We start from the raw sequence: 21,242 nt of genomic DNA on the forward strand, positions 1-21,242 counted from the left end.
CTGTAATGGATGAAGTTAAATGATTCTGTAAGTAGCAAGTGGTAGTGATGAGGAATAAGTAGATCTCAAGGTCACGGAGTGTCAATCACACTGCATCGGCAGCATGACCATATAAGTGTCCCCCTTTTTCCCTAATGCGCAGTCTCTGACTTCAATTTGTACAACATGGCGGCACAAAAATTGCACTTCAAAATGCTTGTCAATGGGTCGACAACAACAGTCGGCTTGCCTATACTTTTTTGACTATGGTTGCTGCATACTGCTAAAGAACCATGTGATTCACAGCCCCAGAACGTTCTGTGGATTATTGGGGTCAACAACAAGGTGTGGTGCTCTAAAGCTGCACTGGGGAGGCCAGAGGAAACCACAAACAGCACTGACATTAAAAGATCAAAAGATTTGAAATATATACATAAACATAAAAATGTATAATGCATGGCTACTGAAAAGGCTTCAAAATATATTAAAAAAAAAAAAAAACACCTTTCTAGCAAGCAAAAACATTTTAAAAGCACTACAACACTACCTCATCTGGCCCTGCACAAAAAATTCCAGACACAAATTTGGGTAAAATGAGTTGTAATTTACTGACAAGCGGAACCTTGTATGAAGTACATACATTCATAGTTTGCATGTATGATTGGCCAGGAATACAACATAGGGCATTCTGGAGATGGGAAACAGTCCAATTCCAGTGAGAATATGTGAACTTGTATGGACATTAAAGTGCCCTATGGTACCACAGCAACATTTTACAAGAATTAGCAGTTCAGCACTTTCACAGTACATATACATAGCACAACACATCTAATAAAATAGTAAAGTTATGATGATTATTGAAAGGAAACAATACATATCTTAGCCATCCTAACACATCTTGTTTAATTTCTGAGCCAACACCACGTACTACCCCCATAGTAAAATGTCCCATTTTAATTTAACTATCAGAATACACAGAAGTCCAATAGGGACCATATGTACTCTGTAAGAGTTGATTTAAACTAAACATTTTACTGTGCCTAATCTCAAAAGCTATGACATCAAACACACCCTGAACCCACTCCAGGAGCAACATCCCACAGTTACTCAAGGGAAAAAAAGAAAACCAGGGACAACATCATTGAAAACAAGACTATCATTCTGACCTGACAGAATATTCTACGTAAATTTTCTTTAAGGTAATTACTAATGGAACAATTATAGACCACTGATAAAAACTGATGCACAGGTAATTTAGTGAGATAAAAAATGTACACTGGAATCAGCCTGGAATCATGTACACAGTAGCAGTAACAGGAATCAGCATTGTCCCTGATGAGTTATTGCTCAACTCATAGCAACCCAGTTCTAGGACTGGCCTATGTGGTTCTGGTCCATAGCAGTAAAGAAGATACAGACCACGGTGGTCACCAGTGTATGCATGGCTTCATACAGCAGCTTTGGGGAGAAGACACTCCAGATGAAGAGGTGGTAGCGCAAAGCAGTGACGAGGATGATGTACACTACTGTCGGGATGGAACGCAACAAGGCAAAACAGTAACATCCATGGCCCACAGATGCTGGATTCCAACTGGAGGGGAAACAAAAGGAGACTCCTAAATTAACAAATAATGAAAGAGTAGCAACATCACCAATGTAGTAATATATCATCGTATATCAAGATTAGCAGAGCCCACGTAATAATCCTAGTTTCACCTCCCAAAATATATGAGAAAACAGGCGATTCAAGAAGACAATACATGGTCCTGCTCTAACACCTGCTCACTCTAATCATCCATTCAATCCATACTAATCATCCATTCTTCCCCCTATCTAATCTTTAATATCATGCTTATCCTCTTGTTTTTAAAGGGACAGGTCACTGTTTACACTTCCCAGTGTGCTATCTATGAATCCAGACAGTTTACACTGTTTACACTTCCCAGTGTGCTATCTATGAATCCAGACAGTTTCAGAGATTTGACAAGTTTTCAGGGTATCCGCTGTGGCTCAAACCAAGATTTGTGGCCAAAAATGTAAATTCTAAAACCTCTCTTTCCAAATATAATACCACAGGATACCCGTGTACTTTGGTTGAGACTTTGTGAGGACAGCTTACTTTGGTAGACAGTAGATTCTGATGAAAACATACACACCGTCTGCCTGTGAGCAAGTGTCATTATGCTTGGAAAGATACATTGCTATTGAGTTTTTCCTGAACAGGACAAAAACTTGGCCCCGTTGAGGCTGGTTTTATCAGGGTAAGCTGCTAAGGATATCTAGAAAAAATTACATTTGTCTTCTTGGAGGGTGGTGGGGGCCTATCCCAGCATGAATTTGGTGATATGCAGGAACACATCCTGGACAGGTCACCAGTCTATCACAAGGCATACACACCACTCACACACCTGCATGTCTTTGGACTTGTGGGATGAACCCGGAGGAAACCAGTACAGGGCGGCAGTGTAATATAATTAGTGTTGTGTCATTCGTGAACGATTCATTCAAAAGAACGAATCTTTTGGGTGAATGAACTGAACTGAATCACTTCCTGAAATGATTCGTTCAGTTCAGCTGAGCTCTCAGTCAGTTGCGAGCTAGTCGGGACGAACGCATGTACTTTCTGGGGTAAAAGGGAGGAGCCTCTGCTGCTAGGAGCCAGAGGCAGCTTCCCTATTGGTTAGTCGAACTGTCTGTCTCAGTGTGTCTGTCTGTGCCGGTTCTCACTACCCCCCCCCCCCCCCCCCCCCGACACTCCCTCTGTTCCGTGTGTGCTGCAATCCAAGTCCCGACTGAAACACACCTGCAAAACGGACGTATGTTTGGATACGCTGTTATCGAACAGAAATGTGCTGGCTTGCTTGCCTACAGGATTTGGCAAAAGTTTAATTTTTCAAGCGTGGCCTACGGTATGCAGTCTGCTATCAAAAAAATACTGAGAAAAATGGCCAGAAGCAATGGTTTTGATTGTTTGCCTGTTACAATCAATAATGGAGGAGCAAGTGGAATTGTTGAACCAAAAAGGAATTAAATAAATAAATGTATCATCGATAAATAAATTGTTTGTTTCTTTTATTATCGAACCTTGAACTGGCTAGTTGCGAGCGAACCTAAACTGGTCGTTCACTGACTGAATATACTGAACGTAGCCTACTAGGGATGTGACGGTACACTGAACTGACGTACGCCCAAATCGTTCGCGAACAACACAACACTAGTTCGTTCCTCTTGCTGTAGCGAATGCAAGGAGCGAGGAGTCTCTGGGGAGGAGAGTGGGTACAGTATGGAATGATGGATAATAAATGGATAATAATCAAACATCATTGTCAAGTGTGCTGTTTATTTTCAATGAAATAACAAGACTTTTTTTACGTGTCTCAAAGTAGGCTAGCCAAGGCTACTATTTTATCGACTACATTTTATGAGAAAACGATATCTACTTAGCCAACGTATATCAGCACTTTCTCTTTCAAGCAGCCGTTAGAACAAGTCACGGTAAAGAAATCTAGGTAAAGAAAGCATCTAGGGCTAAAACAACCCATTTTGGGAAATTTTGTAAAATAAAATGGCCTTATCAAACACATTGTTTCAAACTAAATTGTTTAGAATAAAATCGAAACTAAAACATTATATTAAAAATCGGGAAAGAAAGTGTTTGGTTCTTTGGCTATTAAATATTCTGTGGGAAAATTCGCTGTCTATAGAGTCCCCCCTGGTCGACAACATCCAACAGCACAACCCCCACCGACGCCCCCCCGTTTTTCTAAACATACACTAAATAATCAAAAGTATGTGGACACCTGAAATCCAACATCTCATCCAAAATTATGGGCATTGATATGGAGTTGGTCCATCCTTTGCTGCTATAACAACCTCAACTCTTCTGGGAAGGCTTTACTAGATGTTGAAGAATTGCTGCATGGATTTGTTTCCATTCAGCCAGAAAGAGCATCAGTTAGGTCGGGCACTGATTAGGCGATTAGGCCTATAAACAGCAATAGTACAATAGTACAATAGTAAACAGCTGCAGCCCAGCAAAACATGCCCCTGACTGGGCAAAGCCGGCAGTAGTAGTCCAAAGTTTAATGACCTACCTTGTAGTCATGTAACTGTCCGAGTCATGAATAGAGTTAAGTACCAAAACCCAGTAGCACGATGGCACCGGTTCCTATACGACCGGTACCTACTGGACTAAATCATAACACAGATTTTCTGTCAATTTAGTCAGTGAGCAAACTCTGTATTGGGGACTAACTAACAGCCCTAGCTGTTGAGCATTTGGGAGAGCAACAGTCGGCTGCTGCCCAACAGTGGAAGAAGTTTCAACCAGTTTAAGCCATACTATTAAAAACAAATGGTCGGGGCAAAATAGTAAAAAGCCAGCACAGCCTACATCACTGAATAGCTATAAAATGTCATCCTGAATACGCTTTTCTGACTCGCGTTTTACATATTTGTGAACCCATTCTACACATTTGCGACTCGCATTTTACGTATTTGTGACTCCTTTCTACATATTTGTGAAATAGTTTACATATTTGTGAAACCCCATTTACAGATTTGGGAAACCATTTACATATTTATCACTTTTGCTACAAAAATACCTCCATACAGTGTTCCAGTGCAGCTTGCGCATGGACCCACATTTCTTACATCATAAAACCGGAATATAGATCAGTTGAAATCTGGCGGCAGTGTAGTATAATCGGTAAGGAGCTGATCTTGACCTAAAGGTCACAGCTTCGATTCACAGGTACACTGCCGTTGTACCCTAGAGCAAGATACTTAACCTGCATTGCTGCAGTATATATCCAGCTGTATAAATGGATGCAATGTAAATGCTATCTCATTAAAAACCTGTTTTCAATGTACAAAAATGCCAAGTTACTCACTCTTACAAAGCACTGTCTATAATTCATTCAAACTGGCTAAATCTAGGCCTGCCATTAAAAGTATTGCTATCAAAATCACGCCAAGATACTGTACTACAAACAATATAGGAAATCTTACCTTGAAATTAACTGAAATTAAAGAAGCTGTATTCCAAAGCAATGCTATCCAATGTCTTCTAAATTGTTTCAAGTCACTTGGCCCTGTGTGCACAAGCATACAATAGATGAACAGGCCAAACATGTGTGGATAGGTTTGTAAGAGTGAAGATTGATTGAATAGGCGTCAATATGTCCAATTTTTATCTGTATGCAAGTATTTAGCTGCCCAGCCTTTCTGTTGCATGAATGATTGTATGTTTCTTGGTATAAATGCCTGTTTGGAAATGTGAATGTTACATGCTGTGAGGGAAATTTCCCCATGGGGATAATGAAGTATTGTATGTATGTACTAGATTTATTTAACATTCAATATTTATTGTAAGTAGCAAATATCCAAGAAGTTGTACGTTTCGTGAAATTAAGTTGACAACCAAGTATAAACATGTTTTCTGTAGGAATATGCTTTTCTGTAGGTATTCACCAGCAGTTTTGTACGTTCATTTAAATGTCTTGCATGAGGACATTGTAGTTATTTGATACTTTGATGTGACACAAAGAGTGAACGACATTGTGAGATGGTAAGACTAAGAACACAGGGCCAAGTGACTTGAAACAATTGAGGAGACATTGGGTAGCACTGCTTTGGAATACAGCTTTAATTTCTGTGAGGCAAAATAGCCTATTTTGTTTATAGTGTAACTTGGCATCATTTTGATATAAATACTTTTAATGACAGGCCTAGATTTAGCCAGTTTGAATGAATGATTTATAGACAGTGCTTTGTAAGTGAGAATAACCTGGCATTTTCGTACGTTGAAAACGTGTTTTTAATGAGACATAATTTGTTTTTGTATTGTGTTTGTAATGAGCTTTTATGTTGGGCTCAGGTTGTCGTGCTGTGGGGTACCTGACCTCAGGAACAAGCTACATTTCGAAAATTTGTAAAAAGACATAATTTAACTTTGTAACCACACTAGGGAATTGTGAAAGTAATTGCTTGAATCCCTGCGATTCTTATAGCTGGTGCGTGCCCGTTGTTTTGAGAAATAACTGGACATCGTTACCTATTAAAATGTAAGTCCTGTAAAAATACACATAATAAACTGTATTTTAAAAAATCAACTTTATACATACACATTTAGTAATACTAATACAGCCTTATTTACTATATTATAAGACAAGCAACACGCTCGTAATTATCTCATCGCGACCATTAAAGTCAATGGCGCAGACGTTGCTTCATAATTTCAAACTGCTTTCCTAACGGCTATTTTGCATCCTGTGACTTGGGTTACAACAGTGAATATGTACGGATTCCTAGACGTGCTGATACAGACCACCCTTTCTCATATTAACCTCCAATACGCACGACTAGCAAAAAACTAACTAACTAACACTATACGATAAATGGAAAATGAAATTTTTCATGTTAAAACATGCTGAATAAAGCATCTTTACTTACTTTATGTCAGAATTAAATGGCCTTTATTTTAAAATACAATTGAGTGTTCTCTTGAAGATGATTTTGTGTGCTTACCTGACATGTTCAACAATTTAACTGAACTGGAATTAGTGATTGAATACAAACAGTTTACTTGTTATAATATTGTGATCATGACATCTAGTGTTAGTATCAAGCGGCCAAAACCAGACTTCGTTTTTGAAGCTCATTTCCTGGTGTTGTAGTTCCTGGTTGCTCACTAGCGCCACTACGGATGGCTCCAGTATAGGTGTTTTCATATCCGGTTTCCATGTAAGTATACGGTACAAATGCGATCAAAATACAAAGTCAATAATTTTTTCTCACAAGAACAAATAGTCATAATAGGTGTATTTTATTCGTCTTATGACTGTCCATGGGTCGATTTCATGATTTATTGCATCATTTGGGCACAGTGCCAATATTTGTTCTGGACCAATGAGGTACAGCTTGCGTCACTTCCGGATTACTGCTGAGGACTGAGCTACATTGGGTGTACAATCTGTGGTTACTGGGTGGGAGGTGGCGTCTCTTGGCCTTGACATTGCGGCTCCGACCACGGTCCACCTGTGCGAAGTCAGAAAATGCAGGCATCCCATTTTGTAGTGGTTTCATTATAGCGTGTGCTATTTACAGCTGCACAGACGACCATAAAATAATCCTCCTCTGAAGTTTTGCGGTAGCCGAGTCGTTTTTACTATTTCCTTTAGCCCACTTAACCAAATAATTAGTTGGCAGAAAGCGTAATCAGCTAACGCTTATTTGCTATATGTGGTAGTCCAGTAGCCTATGCTAAAACAGTTCGCAACTTCGGCTACCAAGCCATTTGACTGGCTAGCTAACCCTAACCGGCAAATATTCCATCTGTCAAACGTGTTTGACGGCTTGTCAGTCGTGTACATTCCGTAAATGTCTACCTGGGCTATGCTGCACGAATGTGACAAAGCTAGAAGCTAGCAAGAAAATAATAATAATTAGAAATTCAATGTACATTATTTTTGTCTTTATGCAACAGGTGGAAAACTTGCTATTCAAAGTGCGTTGTCATATTTACACGCCTGTAAATCAGTTATTAAAATACTTGGTAGATTTGTTAATCACCGCTGACAGTGTTAATTTTTATTCGGTAAAAAGTGACTTGCTGGGTGACGCTAGCTGACTGATCGTTCGCAAGTAAACACCACAAACGGCGATGGAGTAGTAGCAGTTAATGGCTGACTGTGGCGAAAACCTACGACGATAACTTGCTTGGTTAACAGGTCTACCAGACAGTCATATGAAAATTAGCCTAGTCAAATCACCAGTAGTCTACACATCTCTGATTGATTGACCATCAGTGCAGTCGATGTTCTTCCCCTGTAGTTCATATTGCTAATGCATGAGCTAACCACGGATAGCTTACCTAGCTCACTGGCAAGCTGATATGCTAGCTAAGCATATTCGTTTTGCCGAGAAACATAAATTGAAGATAACTGAACATAATTGTATTATTAATGTCATACATATAACGTGATTACATGACACAGTAGGCCCTACAGTCACGGATGGAAATTAAACTCCGTAAACATTTGATAATATATTTTAAAACATAACGGCAGACAGTCAGCTAGCCTCGTTCAGGTTGATGGGCTTTTCCGCACCGGACTGTCAATCACATTGTAAAAATCACAAGACCGCTTAACTCTATGGTTTTGGCTCCAAATCGAGAACATGGCCGCGCCCGCCATTGAGCTTCAAAACGTGTTTTACAGACCCACGGAGAGGCAATGGGTGACGTCACAGTAGCTTTGTCCATATTTTTTACAGTCTCTGGTTAGTATATATGACATTTGAAGAGCTTTTATTTTGGAATTACACCCTGAATTTGTCTGAAAATGTTAATGCAGCTTCCTGACATGTTCCCCAATGTGTCTGAAGTGGAATTAGTAATTGGAAACAGACAGTTTTCTTTTAACACATCTCTGAGTAGAACATCCTGTTTTAAGTGTACAATATGTTTGAAGGGCCTTTATTCTGAAATTCTACAGTGAAATGTTCTGGGATTCTTATGCAGCTACCTGAGGTCCTCTTGAATGTGTCTGAAGTGTAATTAGTGACTGGAAACAGACAGTTTTCTTTTAAGAGTTTTCTGATTAGAACACCTTGTTTTAAATGCATAATATGTTTTTCCATCAATGCATGCTATAGAAATAAATAACCTACAGTAACTGCATTGGCTACACATGCTGCCCACTATCCCCAGTTTGTGTCTCTAATAATCGTTTTTAAGCAATATCATAGAAAGAGTGCACTTTTTACACAGGAATGCGCATGTAACCCAGAACAGTTATGGATTATGCAAGGAATGTATGATGCTCAGCAAGGTGCAATACTGTCAACAGTTATCTGTTTCTGTCACTTGTATTTCTGGTAGTGTAACATTATCGCATTTGAGTTTGGTCAAGTAACGGTTCTTTTCTTTGACTAGTAACCTCAAATAATACTGGCTAGACATAGTTTTAACTAGCTAGCTAACGTAATTTACTTGTTATTTATTTTGCTTGTTATCATAAATAGTCTAGAGGGACTCTGTTGTTATTGCTTGTTTGTGGAAGTCTGCCGAAAGTTACGTTTGGGCCAGAACAATGCACATGCACAGTAACGTTTGTTTATGTTACCATTGAAAGCGTCTATACAGGGGTGGGTAGTAACGCGTTACAAGTAACGCAAATGAGTAAATTAGTTCGTTTTTTGAGGAACAGGCACTTCTCACGTTATTTTCTATTGGCTGTACTCATAACTCTTACTCGAGTATTTTTTTGAACGAGTAACCTACTCTTTACTTCATTACGTTTAACCAACTCGTTTGCATTACAAATTAGTGATGGGTGAAAATGAACAAACAAATCTTTCTGAACGACTCTTTTTAGTGTCCGGTATGTACCTGATCAGCCTGTCGAACGCCCGAGTGCTCATCGGACTCTCCAAAACTGCTGCCTGCTACGTATGTATGGTAGGTGCAGCGCTCAAAGCATAGCAAGCGGATCAACCAATGAATGAGCGAGATCAAATGAACTGTCAATGGGACAACCAATGAATGAGCGAGTTTAATCGGACTTGACTCGAGACAGACAGCCTGCACTGACACAGTACACACTCACTGAACGAGAACGAGATCGAATGTTCTCTCTCGAACTATCGGACCTCGGACGTCCGAACAGTTCTCTCGAATTATCGGACGTCGGGTTGAATCGAACTTGAGTCGAGACAGGCAGACAGCCTGCACTCACTGAACGAGATGGAATTAACCGTTCTCATAAAACAAGGACGTCTGCTACTTGCCCCTCAAAAAGAAGTAGTTGGTCTGTCACATTTCTGTAACATCGTATTGAGCTTACATAGCCTGCCTACAAACAAGTAGGATGCACAATCAATGTATTAAAATGAATATTTTATCTTTATTAATGTAAACTTATACATGATGAATGGTAATGCATTGAACAGAAGTTTGGTGGGGCGTGTCGAACGTGCATGTACTATAACAGAGTGTCACGGAGAAACTGAAGCCTTTTTTTTTTGGAAAAAGTATCAAAACTCGAGAGATTCGAAAGGTGGCGGGGGGGGGGGGGGGGTGCAGCACTTGTCGACCGGGGGGGAGGTTCGACCCAGTGTACCGAAAACAGCTAACGGTTAGTAGCCTACCGAAAAATAAAACAGGCGAATCGCGGTTCATATATTAGCACATTATTTTATTTTAATTGAATGTAGTTTTCCAGTTTAAACAGTAGGCTATAGACAGAGCATTTTCCCACAGAATATTTAATAGCCAAAGAACCAAACACTTTCTTTCCCTATTTTTAATAAAAGTTTGTTTTCATTTCGATTTTATTCTAAACAATTTAGTTTGAAAGAATGTGTTTGATATGGCCATTTTATTTTACTAAATTTCCCAAAATGTGTGGTTTTAGCCCTAGAAGCTGATTTCTTTACCGTGACTTGTTCTAACGGCTGCTTGAAATAGAAATACGTTGGCTAAGATATAGATATAGATATAGGCTATCGTTTTCTCATAAAATGTAGTCGATAAAATAGTAGCCTTGGTTAGCCTACTTTGAGACATGTTTTTTTTTTAAAGATTTGTTATTTCATTGAAAATAAACAGCACACTTGACAGTGATGTTCGAATATTATCCATTTATTATCCTTATTTTGATACCCATTTTCCTCACCAGAGTCTCCCCATTCGCTACAGCAAGAGGAACGGACTATTCGTTCGCGAACGATTCGGGCAAGTGTACTGTACTGTTGTAAGAGACGTTTTCTGTTGAGGCAGGGGAGCCGACTCCAGTGCTCTTCCACTAGCAATCACCTGAAGCATCATTAAAATTAATAACCAAACTGTCCAATCAGTGCATTGCGCTGCAGAACAAGGGGTGATCCAAAGGCTTTGGACCAAAGCAAAGGGCTGCACTGACTGCACCTGCCATCCACCATTTCAATCAAACAAATTCAAAGATGGCAGATCAAGAAACTGACTCAGTCGATAATCCGTGGCCTCACCTGCTGCTACTTTTTAAGCCCAAACATAGGAAAGGAAAAAATAATTTAATTAAATGCTGCTTGTGCCTCCTCAAAGTCACCGAAATTTTAACCTTCAAAAACTCAACATCGAACCTACGGAAGCATATCGAAGTAAGTGTAACATTGACCTAACTTAGCTAAAGATAAAATTGATGTTGTTTTTCTGGCCTGCTACTAAAATGTATCTTGTTAGTTAGACTCGACCTTAGTTAGCGCTAGCCAGAGCCATTCTCTATGGCTCTGGCGCTAGCTAGCTAGCTAGTTAGTTGGGAGGTTAACGTCAATGCAAAAAAGGGTACTCACTCGTTGGAATTCGCATTAGTTGCAAGCTAACATTAGCTAGATTTAGGCGGGATAGCCACGGCTAGCTTCCAGTGGGTGGTAGCAGAAATAGTCTGAAAGGGACTGGTGGTAGTGACTAGCGCTAGCTAGCTAGTTGGGAGGCTAACATCACGCACGCACCCCATCAAAATACAGGCAGCTACGCTTGTAATTTATGTTGGCTAATGTAATGTGAATTCCAAAAGTGAGACATATTACAAAGTTAAATTGAATAATATAAATTAAACATTAACCAATGCAAAAAAAGTGTAGATTTTGGCGGGATAGCATATCTAGCTTCTTCCAGTGGGTGGTAACTGTTAGTGACTAGTTAGCTATAGCTAGTTGGGAGGCTAACATAACGCACCCCACCAAAATCCAGCTACGCTTACAATTTATATTTTGGCTGATGTGAATTCCAAACGTAATGAGAGTAACGTTAACATTAATAAATGCAATGCATGTTCGAATTCATATTAGTTGCAAGCTAACATTAACTAGATTTCGGCGGGGTAACTAAAACAAGATGGAATTGTAATTCAGAAATGACAATAAATCATAAAGCAGTGTATTTTGTTTGTGGTTGTCGAAGCCAGATGAATGTTTTCTATTGAGAGCAAATGAGACAGGAAGTCAGCATTAGCATTTTGTTACATTATCGACCAGTTAGTACAATATGAGTTTTTATTACATTTTTTATTATATTATGCGTCGTTGTTACATTATCAGCTCTTACATGGCTTTAATGTTACTATTAAAGTGTATAGTTGAATGGAATATAACAGTAATCATTGCTAACAGTGTACTGTTTCCTTTAATTCCGCAGAGAAAACATCCAACACAGCTGCGGGCCTATAAAGACTGCTTCACCACCAAAAAACCCAGAAGCAACGCCACTTCTACTTCCACTACTTGCCCAACAGCAAGTACACAAACAACACAGAATGCCGGGCTCAGCGTTCATCGAGTGTCTCAAGCTAAATTTGACCACACCGTTATTAATCTGGTGTGTGAGGGTTTGCTCCCCTTTTCAATTGTCAACCTACCTGCCTTCAAAGAGCTGGTAACCACAGTGAATCCACAAAGCTCTGTGATGACTAGGAAGACTCGACATCTTAAAATAGAGACTGCAGATGAGGCCATGAAAACCTCTGCAAATATGCTTTTGAGCACTATCCAGTATGTGGCAACCACTACAGACTGCTGTACCTCAAGTCAGGGCAGCTTTCTCGGGGTCACGTGCCATTGGATCGAACCAGTTACACTCGAAAGATGCTCTGCGGCACTGGCCTGCAGATGCCTGAGGGGATCTCATACGTTTGATGTGTTAGCAGCAGCCTTGGAAGACGTCCACTCAGAATATCACATCCGTGACAAAGTGGTGAAGACTACCACTGACAGTGGTTCCAATTTTGTTAAGGCATTCAGGGTCTTCGGTGACCAGACAGAAGAGATTGAACCAGAGCTCCACATGGGGATGAGGATGCACATGAACAGGATCCTGATGTCGAGTTCCAGGATCCCACTGAGATTTTGAATGGCAACAGCCACAGTCTAGAGTACCAGCTCCCACCACACCAGAGATGCGCCTGCGATCTGCTGAATCTGGTGGCAGCCACAGACGGGCTGGATGACAAGGACAACAAAGAGTATAAATGGCTGTTTAGGTCTACGTTTGCAAAGTGCAGTGCTTTGTGGAACAAGATGGGGAGTTCAAGTCTTGCAGCAGAAGTGGTGGAGGATGTCAGACGTGTCTAATATATGTGATTTACTTTACCACAGATAATGGCAACTTGTTAATTGAGTTAATTGACAGTAATTTGCACAACTGGTAAACGTTGCTTTTTGCCTCCTCTCTTTCATCTGTTTCATTATAGGCTGAGCCTGGCAGAATTGGCTTTTCTTGAAGAATAGTGTTCTGTGATGAGGTCAATCGCAAAGGCACTTGACATTCTCCAGGCAGAGACCAACTCCCACATGGGTTGGTTATTACCAACTATATACCTCCTGGAAGATAAACTACTTCGATTGGAGTCCTCAATCAAGGTGTGTTACCCATTGCTACACAGTCTGCAAAGCGCCATCCAGAAGAGATTTGGTGAGATGAAGAGAGACCCCGAGCTGATTGCTACGGCCATTCTGCTCCCCAAATTCAAGATTAAGTGAACAGACAAGGATCACATCAAAACAATTGGCGAGTTTTCCTACAATGTGTAAAATCTAACTTGAGATTATTTAATTTTTGATGTTGAACTATTGACAACATTTGACTGTAATTCCAAACAACATTGCTGTCATTCAGAACATTTATTTTATACAAATAAATAACGATATCTTAGGAAGGGTTCAACAGTCAAAATACATTGTAACAATTTAGTGAACTCTGGTTCGGACTTTAAATGGACTATTGTGTCTGAAAATGCCCTGACATGCTTTCCAATATCAAACAGTGCCATAATGCCTGACAAATACACATATAGCATCGTGTGCTACATTTTCTAATTCCCAAGTCATCTATCAGACTTTGACACTGTAATGACATCATAGAATATGTCCAGTGACATGAGCTGTCGAGTGTTAATGTTATGACAGTATTATGGAGGCGCTATGAAGGTGGACTTCAAGTAAAGCGTTACCCAAAACTTTAATCGTGTTTCATAAATGCCATTTTACAGGAAAAGACTACATCCAGAGACACATCGAGCATGATGAAATGAAGGCTCCAGATGTCAGCTCTTCCTCAGAGGACGACGACTTCTCCTCATTGAAGGCAGGTCTGAGCCAACCTGGAGAACTGGAAGGCTACCTTGCGTGTTCCTCTAACCAGATGGACCTACTCCACTCGTTTCCTGCACTGAAGAAGCTATCACTGAAGGTCAGCACTCCTCTGCCTGCATCTGCTGCATGTGAAAGGCTTTTCAGCTGTGCAGGGCTCATTTTTACAAGTAAAAGAGCCACACTGGGCAGCAGAAACTTTGAAAATCAGCTTCTCCTCAAGCTCAACAAAAAATTCATGAAGTAGACCTGATTTGGACGGAAACTTTAGTTAATGTAACGTAAGGGAACCAGGGGGTTGGTTGTGTGTATATGGTAAATGTGTGAAATTGGTACATTTATAAAATCACTGGTAAATTTAATTACAGGTACATTTTTAAATTTACCACCACACTGGTGATTTTATACACACACAGACACACGCGTGCGCGCGTGTGCTGGGGCTATGTTTAAGTTAGAATAGTCCCAGCACGCGCGCGCGCGCACGCACGCACGCACACACACACACAGACGTGCTGGGGCTGTGTTTAGGTTAGAATAGTCCCAACACACACACACGTGCTGGGGCTGTGTTTAAGTTATAATAGTCCCAGCATGTGCACAGACACACACAGACACACACAAAATCACCAGTGTGGTGATACATTTATAAATGTACTGGTAATTAAATGCTGCATGGTAGTATATTTATAGAATTACTGGTGATTTTATAAATGTACCAATTTCACGGGGGCTCGACCTCACAATCCTGATTGCCTGGCAAATTCGTAAACAGTCTAGTGCGTTGTGCGTTAGCCCGCTATGCTAAAGGCTGAAACTTTAGTTTAGGCAATATTTCTGCACACCTGCTAAGACTGCCACTATAAAAATGAAATGATCAGGTCCAATTTTTAATGCCATATAGGTAATTGTTCAAATATCACTTTTATGCCCTAAAAAAGGGAAAAGATTTTTGCTTGGTTGTGTATATTTTATTTCTTTTATTTGTCATTTAATTAGGTGAATTTTATTATTGTCACATATAATTTTTCATTTAAATAATTTGAGTTTAAATGTGTGCCAAGCTTAAGAGAGAGTCTGATTTGTGATTTGTTTTTTCACAATATTTACATAAAATAACATCTCCAAAGAATATTTACCCCCCCATTGGAAGCTGTTCTAGTCACTGTTGTACCTGAAAAATTCATTCATTAACTTCATTATATGTTATTTAAATAATGTAAGATGAAATGTGTGCCAAGTTTAAATAAAAATGTGGTTAAATTGCAACCTTTTGAATTACAGTTCCCATTTTATTTCATATGGGGTGTGATTTTCTTGTGCAGTGTCCTGTGCCCTAAAGCATGTGGTATAAGCACGAAATGTGGCTTGGAACTGAATGCAGACTCAGAACATTCCCATGCCACATACCACATGCTTTAGGGCACAGGACACTGCACAAGAGCCTGAAAATCATGCCCGTGGCGTGAAAATGTACAAAACTAGATTTATAACTAAATTTAGTACTCAAGTAGTTTTTTGACTGGATACTTTTTTGCTCTTACACAAATAGTTTTCTTAAAGGGTAACTTTTGCTTATACTTGAGTAAATTTTTGTATGAGTAACTTTACAATTTTTCAGTACTCTACCCACCCCTGCATGTATAAGCATGTAAAAGTCAGCAGGAATTCGTACGCATAATAAAACTACTGAAAATGCGTGTTTCATATGGTCTTACCTGCAAATAAAGTATAAAAGCTTTTCTTCTCTGGTTTTAATGGTGGTTTGCAAACTAAAATTAGTGCATTACCCCCACCTACTGTATGCATTGCCATCTGATTTAGTTCTCTCTCTCAAAAAAAATAAAATAAAATAAAACAACAGCCCAACCCTACCATACCTGAACCGCGATTCTTCACCATTTCCCTATATCCCTGGCGCCTGACTCCCTTCCAAACCCTTTTGCCAAAATTCCCTGAATTTCGTCCCCCTTCACATCCGTTATACCCAAAATCTCTTTCACTGCGTCCACCACCATCTTGATCCTCACTGATTTTGTCTGTTTCACTAGCACAATTGATCACCATCTCAATAAATGCCAAGAACCTTCTTCTATCCATATGCATCTTTTCTCTGTCACATCTCCCTTGATCTTTTCCCTCTGTTTCAGTTCTATTCTGTTCCTTCCTCACAGTTCCCATTTCTGCCCTCATTCACTTCGTTGCTTCTGCATATGTTATTTTGTTCTGCACTCGTGTTCTTTCTACATCACTTTCCCTCTTCCTTCTTTCACACTGCTTTGCCCCCACTTCATGATTTGCCCCACAGTGAAAACATATTGCCTGGTCTTTAGACATTGTGCAATCCTCATCCGAACACCCATCTTTCCCACACCTTCTACACCTGTGATCTCTTTTCCTACAAACTGCTGCCACGTGTCCATAGTCCTGACACCAATAACACCTCGGTGAGCCCTCTCATATGCCCTCACCCTGTAACTAACGTAATCTAAATAAATCCTCTCAGGTAGTTCTCCCTCAAATTCTAGCAGTACTGAACCACTTTCTTGTTCATTCCCCTCCCTATAACCTTTGCATTCGCCTCGCCCCGAAACTTTCTCCACCTCCAAGAAACAATCAGCATCTACCGACACCAGGACCCCACTAATCACCCCTTTCCGTAGCGCTCTGTCTCTCATGAAAAAACTGACAGCTTTTGGCAGTCGGAGGGGGGAATTGATCCCAGGTCTCTCAGTCCTGTAAACAGTTCCAACCAAAAGATGATGGTACTACCCACTAGGCTACGCATAAAGTACACATCTGAGATGCAAATTGTGCTGTTTTATATGTGCACACCTGTATATGTATATATGCACCCCCGAGGAGCAGGTACTGTGTCTGGACTCAGCTGACGTGAGGAGGACCCTATCCAGAGTCAACCCACACAAAGCTGCAGGCCCAGACAACATATCTGGGCGCATGCTCAGGGACTGTGCTAACCAGCTGGCAGACGTCCTCACGGACATCTTCAACATCTCCCTGAGCCAGCTGTCGTCCCCGCAGGCTTCAAAAAGACCACCATCATCCCAGTACCAAAGAAGTCAACTGTGACACGTCACAATGACTACCGCCCTGTGGCACTGACTCCCATCATGATGAAGTGCTTTGAGCGGCTAGTCATGAGACACATCAAATCTGCCCTCCCCACCTCACTGGACCCTCTCCAGTTTGCATACCGCCCCAACTGCTCCACCGATGACGTCATTTCCTACACCCTACACTCAGCCCTATCTCACCTGGACATTAAGGGCACTTATGTTAGAATGCTGTTCATCGACTTCAGTTCAGCATTCAACACAATCATCCCCCAGAAGCTGGCAGGGAAACCTTCCCTGCTGGGCCTCGACACCTCCCTCTGTAATTGGATTCTGGACTTCCTAACAGAGAGACCGCAGACAGTATGCATCGGCAGCAGAACATCAGGCACCATCACGCTAAGCATGGGCGCCCCCAAGGCTGCGTGCTCAGCCCACTGCTGTTCATGCTGCTCACCCACGACTGTTTGGATTCAAGTCTGAATCCAATCACATCATCAAGTTTGCTGATGAACACGACATTGGTGGGCCTCATCAGCAGCAATGATGAAACATCATACAGAGAGGAAGTGGAGCAACTGGTGAGCTGGTGCAATGAAAACAACCTATCTCTCAATGTAGAAAAAACAAAAGAGATGGTTGTTGACTTCAGGAGGACGCCGGTTGATCACTCTCAGTGGAGAGGATCAGGAGCACCAAGTGAACATCTCTGACAACCTCACCTGGTCTCTCAACACTAACTCTGCAGCCAAGAAGGCACAGCAACGCCTCCACTTCCTGCGGAGACTGAAGATAGCCAGTCTACCACCGCCCATCCTTACCACCTTCTACAGAGGCACTGTAGAGAGCGTCCTGGCCGGCTGCATCACTGTGTGTTTTGGGAATTCCAAAGCATCGGAACGCAAGACCCTGCAACGCATAGTGAGGACAGCCGAGAAGATCATGGGGGTCTCTCTCCCCTCCATCCAGGACATTTTTCAGAGGCGCTGTGCACGCAGATCTCTTCCATCGTGAAGGACCCCTCCCACCCCTCATACAGTCTGTTTGCCCCTCTGCCATCAGACAAAAGGTTTCACAGCATCAGAAGCTCTGCAAAGTTCTGCAACAGCTTCTTCCCCTAGGCTGTCAGACTTCTAAACACCCTGCTGCCATCCATCACATAAGCACCTCACCCCCACACCCCACCCCTACTCCACACACTGCCCCCTCCCCTCCCCACATCACATGCTGGATCCGCCCCTCTCACACACACACACGGGAACATCCCCACATTACACACACACAACTCACCTGGACAACACCTCTCTGCTCCTGCAATGGACATTTCATGACTACCCTGCACCGACACTTTATATCAGACCATCATCATCCCTGTGCCTCCTATTTATACTATGTATAATTACCACTGAGGTCACTGGTTAGGCATTATTTATATTACATATATTCTTATAGTTCTTATAATTAAATTTGTACTGCATTATTTTTATTTTCATAATATTCACAATAACGGTTACACTGCTCATAGTGTTGACTGCTGAAAACTCCTTACACTGTGAGATAATCATACTGCTTATCCACTGTTTTTATTCTGCTTTTATGATGTTTCGTGACTATGCTGTATTTTTGTGTTAGTACCTTGGTCCGTAAGGAACGACATTTCCTTCCCGTATACTATGGATGTGGATGAATGACACATAAACAAACTTGAACTTGAAATGATCGTTTTGTTTGCATCCAATGTTTTTATTGGTTGATGTATATAAAATGACCAATGGGGAGACATATTCTTTGTGGGCTAGGAGCATTTCTGGCAGGAAAAAGTAGAAGGAGAAAACACAAAATCCCCTTAGCTTGGGGCTTTATTGTGTGGACATGTGAAGTTGTTCATGAATTCTGTCTGTTGAAATGTGGTAAAAATGTCCAGAAATTAATGTTTTTAAGGGCTGAGAGTCTGTGGCTGTTGTGGTTATTTCTGTGGGGAACCCTGAAAAGTGCCAAACTCTCTGTGCTGTATAGGTATAGGGCATGCCCCACCTAGGCGTACCTGCCATCCCAATGTAAAAAGTTGTGTAAGTTGCTCTGGGTAAGAGCATCTGCTAAATGCCTGTAATGTAATGTAATGAAACTCAAACTGTCCGGTTACGATCCACAGCAGATTGATTGGTGCAAGAAACCCAAGTACAAGAAGACTTGAGGCTGTAATCGCTGCCAAAGATGCCTCAAAAACGTACTGAGTAAAGGGTCTAAATACTTATGTAAATGTGATATTTCAGTTTTTTATTTTTAATAAAATTTCTAAAAACCTGTTTTCGCTTTGTCATCATGGGGAATTGTGTGTAGATTGATGAGAATAAAAATGAATTTCATCCATTTTATAATAAGGCTGTAACGTAACAAAATGTGCAAAAAGTGAAGGGGACTGAATACTATTCCGATGGCACTGTATATGCGATCTCTCAGTATTTCAATTCTGAACTTAAGATGAACAACTTTTTTTTTTGCATTTTTGCCAAGATAATTGCATTTGTGACACTTTATTTCTACCTGAATTATAAATATAATTAGGGGTCCAAGCATTGAAGCTGGTGGAACCCTATTGTATCTGTTAAGATTATTATTAGGAGTCCAAGCAGCGAAGCTGGTGGAACCCTATTGCATCTGTTAGGATTATTATTATTAGGGGTCCAAGCAGTGAAGCTGGTGGAATGCTATTGTATCTGTTAGGATTATTATTATTATTAGGGGTCCAAGCAGCAGAGCTGGTGGAACCCTATTGTATCGGTTAGGATTATTATTAGGGGTCCAAGCAGCAAAGCTGGTGGAACCCTATTGTATCGGTTAGGATTATTATTAGGGGTCCAAGCATGGAAGCTGGTGGAACCCTATTCTATCTGTTAGGATTATTATTATTATTAGGGGTCCAAGCAGCGAAGCTGGTGGAACCCTATTGTATTTTATTTATTTATTTTTTTCTCCGCTAAAAGTGTCTGAGGCTCAGCAACCATAAGTCCTAGAGCAACCAAATTTGGTAGGCGGGTTCCTATGGCCCCCCACTACTCAGGCACTACAAATCACCTATGTCGGTCAGATGATGGTGCTATAACAAAGGGTCATGCGTAAAAGGCCATAACACCCGCACCATAAGTCAGATCAACACAAAACTTCATCGACCTATGCATCTGAACCAGAGACTATAAAAAATATGGACAAAGATACTGTGACGTCACCCATTGCCTCTCCGTGGGTCTGTAAAACACGTTTTGAAGCTCAATGGCGGGTGTTGTCGGGCCATGTTGTCGATTTGGAGCCAAAATCATAGAGTTAAGCGGTCTTGTGATTTTTAACATGTGATTGACAGTCCGGTGCAGAAAAGCCCATCAACCTGAACAAACGATTGCAGAACGAACTTGAGGCTAGCTGACTGTCTGCCGTTATGTTTTAAAATATATGATCAAATGTTTATGGAGTTTAATTTCCATCCGTGACTGTACTGTGTCATGTAATCACGTTATATGTATGACATTAATAATACAATTATGTTCAGTTATCTTCAATTTATGTTTCTCGGCAAAACGAATATGCTTAGCTAGCATATCAGCTTGCCAGTGAACTAGGTAAGCTATCTGTGGTTAGCTCACGCATTAGCAATATGAACTACAGGGGAAGAACATCGACTGCACTGATGGTCAATCAATCAGAGATGTGTAGACTACTGGTGATTTGACTAGGCTAATTTTCATATAACTGTCTGGCAGACCTGCTGTTAACCAAGCAAGTTATCGTTGTAGGTTTTCGCCACAGTCAGTTAATGAGCCATTAACTGCTACTACTCCATCGCCGTTTGTGGTGTTTACTTGATGGGTGACGCTAGCTGACCGATCGTTCGCAAGTCACTTTTTACCGAATAAAAATTAACACTGTCAGCGGTGATTAACAAATCTACCAAGTATTTTAATAACTGATCTACAGGCGTTTAAATATGACAACGCACTTTGAAGAGCAAGTTTTCCACCTGTTGCATAAAGACAAAAATAATGTACATTGAATTTCTAATTATTATTT

The 21,242-nt window shown here is 40.8% G+C and overlaps 1 protein-coding gene and 1 long non-coding RNA gene across 5 annotated transcripts in view; one reads left to right on the plus strand and one right to left on the minus strand.

The window, feature by feature from the left end:
• Nucleotides 1–562: 562 nt before the first annotated feature.
• Nucleotides 563–21,242, minus strand: part of pigg (phosphatidylinositol glycan anchor biosynthesis class G (EMM blood group)) — a 213,505-nt gene continuing 192,825 nt past the window's right edge. For all 3 annotated transcript variants that reach the window (XM_064341952.1, XM_064341951.1, XM_064341953.1), the window contains one exon: nt 563–1,570. In XM_064341952.1, the coding sequence (XP_064198022.1) occupies nt 1,427–1,570 (144 nt within the window). In that variant the 3' untranslated portion in view covers nt 563–1,426. The remainder of the gene's footprint in view (nt 1,571–21,242) is intronic.
• On the plus strand, nt 10,706–15,375 carry LOC135258516 (uncharacterized). Of its 2 annotated transcripts, XR_010331017.1 has the most exons (4): nt 10,706–11,121; nt 12,158–13,094; nt 13,209–13,525; nt 14,007–15,375. It is a non-coding gene; the product is annotated as an uncharacterized LOC135258516 (long non-coding RNA). The 2 variants fall into 2 exon arrangements; XR_010331016.1 differs by having other exon boundaries at nt 12,158–13,525.

Source organism: Anguilla rostrata, chromosome 7, assembly GCF_018555375.3.
Source record: "Anguilla rostrata isolate EN2019 chromosome 7, ASM1855537v3, whole genome shotgun sequence".
Classification (NCBI taxonomy): domain Eukaryota; kingdom Metazoa; phylum Chordata; class Actinopteri; order Anguilliformes; family Anguillidae; genus Anguilla; species Anguilla rostrata.